At 43.4% G+C, this 6,473-nt stretch overlaps 1 protein-coding gene across 1 annotated transcript; it reads right to left on the bottom strand.

Annotated features, from left to right (window-relative positions):
* Positions 1–601: 601 nt before the first annotated feature.
* On the bottom strand, positions 602–5,571 carry mfap5 (microfibril associated protein 5). Its single transcript, XM_083639434.1, has 7 exons — positions 5,505–5,571; positions 2,749–2,823; positions 2,605–2,637; positions 2,233–2,271; positions 2,022–2,109; positions 1,391–1,464; positions 602–1,133 (listed from the first exon to the last, which is right to left on the bottom strand). The coding sequence occupies exons 2-7, from the start codon at positions 2,789–2,791 to the stop codon at positions 1,021–1,023; spliced, it is 390 nt and encodes a 129-aa protein (XP_083495560.1). The 5' UTR covers positions 2,792–2,823; positions 5,505–5,571; the 3' UTR covers positions 602–1,020.
* Positions 5,572–6,473: the final 902 nt, after the last annotated feature.

The raw sequence follows: 6,473 nt of genomic DNA, 5'->3' as shown, positions 1-6,473 counted from the left end.
AATGCTTTACGAGAGGGTGAGCAGGTCCTAGACCTTACCCACAGCATGCTGTACTACACAAACAAGTTTGAACTGTGAATTTCAAATCCATGTGAAGACTGAACCGCAGGTATTCTGACGCAAACAATGCAAAGTGGGACCAAGCTAGTCCTTGTTAGATGCAGTGTTTTGTTGTGATATTGTTATGTGAAGGGAGATCGATTGGGTTACAGTGATATCACACATGCACGCGTGTTGTCATGACAGACGTGTGGTGTCCAGTGGCGTGACGGTGGTGTGTATGATGTTGGATCACACAAAGATTGTGCGAGTGTGTGTAAGCCCCAACAATGTTGGTCAGTGTTTGTTTACTGTTCAAACAATATGCATTTCTCCCAAATGTTACTTGTTATTCAAACTGTATATGTGTAAATGTATATGGAAATGGACATGCAAATGAAAATTATAAAGATATCACCTAATGACCCTAACATTTATTTGGTTGTTGTTTTTTCTATTGTATAAACACAGCAGGGAAGAATTTGTGAGACCAATAAAAACAAATCAATAAACCAATCAACTCATGTAACAAATTAATTATACTTTATTGGATATAGTGCATATGGATTGTCAGTAAGTGCGGTACAGACCACAACAAAGTAGGTTTTTGTCTTTACAATGAAATGAGTCAGTGCTGCTATAGGCACATTGTTACTACATACAGTACACTTAATGGATCGTAAACCATGGAAGTCATGATCTGTGTCCAACAACAGACGAAATGAGCAAGCCTTCAATATTCACAGGCAATTAAAGAAAAGACCAATACAACAACAGAGATATGAGTCAGCACACTTGCGTGTGTGTGTGTGTGTGTGTGTGTGTGTGTGTGTGTGTGTGTGTGTGAGAGAGAGAGAGAGAGACCACCAGGTGTTGAGCAGTGGATTTATGGTGTTATGGGCTGTTTTGTAACGACGGCCCTGGGTTGTGTCTCTAAGGGGCTCCATCCTTACAAGCGGCCATACTGCCATCTTGGGCCCATCAGGCCTTATTTGCCCAGGTTTTGGGGTTGCTACGGCGATTGAGGCAGCGTTTCTTATACGTTGACCTGTGATGGCGCTTAGGCCATCCAGACCTCTCCCTGCACAGCTCCGCTGTAAGGGATCAGAGAGAGAGAGGGACATCTTTATCTGTGCAAATGCATGGTCTTGTACTTGTACTTGATGTAATGTGTGCGTGTGTGTGTGTGTGTGTGTGTGTGTGTGTGTGTGTGTGTGTGTGTGTGTGTGTGTGTGTGTGTGTGTGTGCATGTGCGTGTGTGTGTGTGTGTGTGTGTGTGCGTGTGCATGTATGTGCGTGTGTGTGTGTGTGCACATGCACATGGTGCTTGTAATATCTATGAGTGTCTTACCTTTCAGATACTCATCCTGCTGGCACACTGTCCTCATACAGATCTCATTGTTGATCACATAGACACGAGGAAGGCTGCATCAGAAGCAGGGTCAAGTGTGAATACAGTGTGTATACAGTGTAGTGAATACATACAGCAGAGTAAAGAGAAGCCTGTGATGTCAGAACTGCAGGGAGCAACAGGAGAATAACCTAGTGTGACAGGGTGAACTACTGATTAGACTGTTAACCAAAAGACTAGTTACAGGTTTGATCGCTCTCTCTCTCTCTCTCTCTCCCTCTCTCTCTCTCTCTCTCTCTCTCTCTCTCTCTCTCATGCTTTATATAAGATTCAAGTCTGTTTATTAATTGTGTTGAGCTAGATTTAGCTAGACACATTCTCTGTAAAGTCCTCTGAGGCATCGTTGTGAACTAGGGCTATACAAATAAACCTGACCCCTCCAATAGTGTCCAATAAACAGTCCTCTTTAGTCCCATCATCATCAAGTGTCCTTTAGCGAGAACCTACCTGCGCACTCATTCATATCTCATAAGAAACCATAAAGTCCTTCTGAGTAAGAATATCTGCTAAACGTATGAATTCTAGATATCAAACGGAGTAGAGGTGCTTCTGTAGAGAGACTGCAGGTCACCTGTAGAGGCAGAGAGCGCCAATGCATCTCTTGATGGGCCGGTGGACAGAGTACATCCTGGTGCACGGATACATCTCCTCCCTGCAGTCTACAGACAGGAGAGACGTAGCATGTTGAAGTAGAATCACCACGACAAGGTGCAGCACATCATCACTTACAAAAAGGTATTTGCCAAGACTCTTGACAGGCAGTTTAGACCAATCTCACTCACTGGGTGGCAAGATGGTGGTGACAGGTGCCTCGGGACTCTCTGAGACATAAGGAAACCAAATATGAGCTGGGGAACACGTCTATGCTGTGACCCACTGCAATGAGTCACAGACTGACACATGTCATGTATGAGCTGGGGAACACGTCTATGCTGTGACCCACTGCAATGAGTCACAGACTGACACATGTCATGTATGAGCTGGGGAACACGTCTATGCTGTGACCCACTGCAATGAGTCACAGACTGACACATGTCATGTATGAGCTGGGGAACACGTCTATGCTGTGACCCACTGCAATGAGTCACAGACTGACACATGTCATGCAACATAACGTGTCTTGAAAGTGTGACTTATGAGAAGAGCGTTATTACCGGCCTGCTGGACTTGGGCTACAGCTGCGAGCGCTGTGGAACAGAAACCACATGAGGGGAGTGTTTCACAGCACAAAAACAAACACACGACGACTCAACCATAATGAAACAGGGTGATTTGTTTGTTCTGTTTGGCAGAGTTACCGTGGAAACTGCAGAGGAGCAGGACCATTGGAAGGCTGCCCATTACTCCGACTTGTAAGAGGTCAGCTTTACGAGCTGGAGGAAACCAAAGAGGAAGAGAGCTGGGCTCATTTCACACAGTGGAACTGTTCAATATCCTCACTCCACATTTGAGCCTATTTATGTTTCCTTTAATCCCTTGCATATAAATGTTCCCAACATGCCAGGTCACCGTCATGTTTTCCCCCCCAAGTGCAGCCTACTAGAATGTAGCAGTGTTGTAGTCGAGTCACTATCGAGTTCCGTGTTCCAGTCCAAGTCCCAGTCACCAAAGAAGAGTCCGCGTCGAGTCCCCATTACCTGAGTTACTGAACGTGAGCGTGAATCCACATGTAGGTGGAACACACGTGCCTGCCCTTGCACGAAATTGAATAATGTCACGGCATTAATATAGTTCATTAATATATACATCAATATTTTATGCCAAAATATTAGTTTCTATTACAAAAAAACCCGTGTTTATCAATTAACAATTCGTTGTCCTCATTCCCAACTCCCAAGTCCAAATGCATGAATGCTCGAGTCCAAGTCCAAGTCACCAGTGCTCAAGTCCAAGTCGAGTCACGACTTGTGACCAAGACTCGGACTGGAGTCTGACTCCTGGACTGGAGTACTACAACACTGAAATGTAGATGTGAAAAGTAGTCCAATGTTTTGGATAGCACACAAGTCATGGGCACAAGTCATAGATGAGTGCAATTATCATTTTTGCTTCATGTGAAATAGTTTTCTATTTTAAATATTTCTCAGACTGCTACCAGCCTACCACCAGAATCACAGCAGTGGAGCTGCTGAAGAAAAATCCAATTATAATGAAGTGACTGTATAGAAAGTTCCTCCTCCTATAAAGATTCCATATTTTGTCCTCTGCCTCACTCACTCCCTTCTTGCTTCCTACTTCTTTTTTTTTTTTTTATTGTTGTCTCTCTCTCTCTCTCTCTCTCTCTCTCTCTCTCTCTCTCTCTCTCGCTCTCTCTCTCTCTCTCTCTCTCTCTCGCTCTCTCCCTCCCTCCCTCCCTCCCTCCCTCTCTCCCTCCCTCCCTGCATCATTCCTCTCGTGATGTGTCAATGTAACTTTGCAGTCCAAGACATGAGTTCTCTCTAAAGAATGTGTTTTTTTGTGCCCTATTTGAGCAGCCTGCCACCCCTCCTTTCTTAAAGTCCCACATTCTTTCCCAGCTTTCCCTTCATAGAATATATTGTTGCTTTCCAAACTGTACAACTGTCACTGGCTGGTTTGAGTGTGACACTTGTGTCACTCTATCTATGGTATGTCTTTACCTCTGTCACTCTATCTATGGCATGTCTTTACCTCTGTCACTCTATCTATGGCATGTCTTTACCTCTGTCACTCTATCTATGGCATGTCTTTACCTCTGTCACTCTATCTATGGCATGTCTTTACCTCTGTCACTCTATCTATGGCATGTCTTTACCTCTGTCACTCTATCTATGGCATGTCTTTACCTCTGTCACTCTATCTATGGCATGTCTTTACCTCTGTCACTCTATCTATGGCATGTCTTTCCCTCTGTCACTCTATCTATGGCATGTCTTTACCTCTGTCACTCTATCTATGGTATGTCTTTACCTCTGTCACTCTATCTATGGCATGTCTTTCCCTCTGTCACTCTATCTATGGCATGTCTTTCCCTCTGTCACTCTATCTATGGCATGTCTTTCCCTCTGTCACTCTATCTATGGCATGTCTTTACCTCTGTCACTCTATCTATGGCATGTCTTTCCCTCTGTCACTCTATCTATGGCATGTCTTTCCCTCTGTCACTCTATCTATGGCATGTCTTTCCCTCTGTCACTCTATCTATGGTATGTCTTTACCTCTGTCACTCTATCTATGGCATGTCTTTCCCTCTGTCACTCTATCTATGGCATGTCTTTCCCTCTGTCACTCTATCTATGGCATGTCTTTCCCTCTGTCACTCTATGGTATGTCTTTACCTCTGTCACTCTATCTATGGCATGTCTTTCCCTCTGTCACTCTATCTATGGCATGTCTTTCCCTCTGTCACTCTATCTATGGCATGTCTTTCCCTCTGTCACTCTATCTATGGTATGTCTTTCCCTCTGTCACTCTATCTATGGCATGTCTTTACCTCTGTCACTCTATCTATGGCATGTCTTTCCCTCTGTCACTCTATGGCATGTCTTTACCTCTGTCACTCTATCTATGGCATGTCTTTACCTCTGTCACTCTATCTATGGCATGTCTTTCCCTCTGTCACTCTATCTATGGCATGTCTTTCCCTCTGTCACTCTATCTATGGCATGTCTTTCCCTCTGTCACTCTATCTATGGCATGTCTTTACCTCTGTCACTCTATCTATGGCATGTCTTTCCCTCTGCGATAGTCATACATTTGCAATTACGGAAATGTAACTGTGCATTGTCCTGATGTAGTTTGATGCCTTCATTGATTTGTTTGTGAGACTGACATGTTTTGTTGTTGTTGTTTTTGCTTTTAGTTTTTACAGCTGCTCAAATCACATAACTTAACATAACAAAATACATTCTGAAATTCATAGTCAGCCAATCACTCACTCCTACATCTCATGTTAAGTAAAATATATTCATTAATATCTTTGTGACTTATCTTATATCAACAGTAAATGCCCATCAGTTTCCTACAGATTGTGTCATAATGCCATAATTATATGTATAAAAGAAGCATAATGATATAAGCATAATCTCATACTCACAACTTTTGCTGTCGTCCGAAATGTCTTTAGTTTGACCAATCTTTTGTCTTCTCCACTTTCCCCTCCTTTCCTCTCCTCTTCCCTCCCCCTCCTCCTCCCCGTCCTCCTCCTCACCATCATTCTCTTGTTCTTCTCTTTCCCTCCCCAAATCTGTTCTATTTCATGTGACGACTTCCTCTAATTGGTTCCCACACCCAATTGTTTATTCACACAGAACACCAAATTCTCGAGCAGCCATTAGACAGATCATACAACCCCAGTTTCCCAGTGTCTCGATAAGACAGAAAGTACAACATCTGTACTATCATCATGTTGTCCGAAGGAGGGGAAGTGTTCTTTATGGGAGTTCACTGTGCGGCTGTGCAGAACAGAGCACATTAACTGCTCTTCTCATTCCTCTCAACAAAGTGCAAAGAGAGGAAATATGTTGCTTTTTCTAAACCCCAACCGCATTTTTTCTCCGGGACTGTGCTTGGATCTGGTTTCATAGCATGGTTTCCTCCTGGACTGTGCTTGGATCTGGTTTCATAGCATGGTTTCCTCCTGGACTGTGCTTGGATCTGGTTTCATAGCATGGTTTCCTCCTGGACTGTGCTTGGATCTGGTTTCATAGCATGGTTTCCTCCTGGACTGTGCTTGGATCTGGTTTAATATTAAAGACGAAAAGGAAATGTGCAATGAAAGGAAACATTTGATCCAACCACACATGGCTCATGGGGCCTCAAATTTGACTGTTGCAATATTTACTATTCACCAGCAGATGGAGCAGTGCACATGGGAAGTGAGGTTCTTGGCCTCAAAATGCAGTCCTATCCTGGTTAACAGGTATACTGTATGGAAGAAATTATCTTAAATATGAACAGATTGTCTACAAATGGGTATTTTTTTAAACGTGTGACTCACAAGCCAAGTCACAAAAGTGTAGTTGTGTAGGCTATATCAGCAATGCATAACAGTTATGTAGTGAAT

The sequence above is a fragment of the Poromitra crassiceps genome (genome assembly GCF_964638095.1).
Source record: "Poromitra crassiceps genome assembly, chromosome: 1".
Classification (NCBI taxonomy): domain Eukaryota; kingdom Metazoa; phylum Chordata; class Actinopteri; order Beryciformes; family Melamphaidae; genus Poromitra; species Poromitra crassiceps.
This window is presented reverse-complemented; position numbering and strand designations above follow the sequence as displayed.

Coding starts and splice junctions, on each gene's coding strand:
- mfap5 (XM_083639434.1), bottom strand. CDS start 2,791: ATGGGCAGCCTTCCAATGGTCCTGCTCCTCTGCAGTTTCCACG. Junction 2,638..2,748: donor GCTCCTCTGCAGTTTCCACG/GTAACTCTGCCA, acceptor TCTGTTCCACAG/CGCTCGCAGCTGTAGCCCAA. Junction 2,272..2,604: donor AGCCCAAGTCCAGCAGGCCG/GTAATAACGCTC, acceptor CTTATGTCTCAG/AGAGTCCCGAGGCACCTGTC.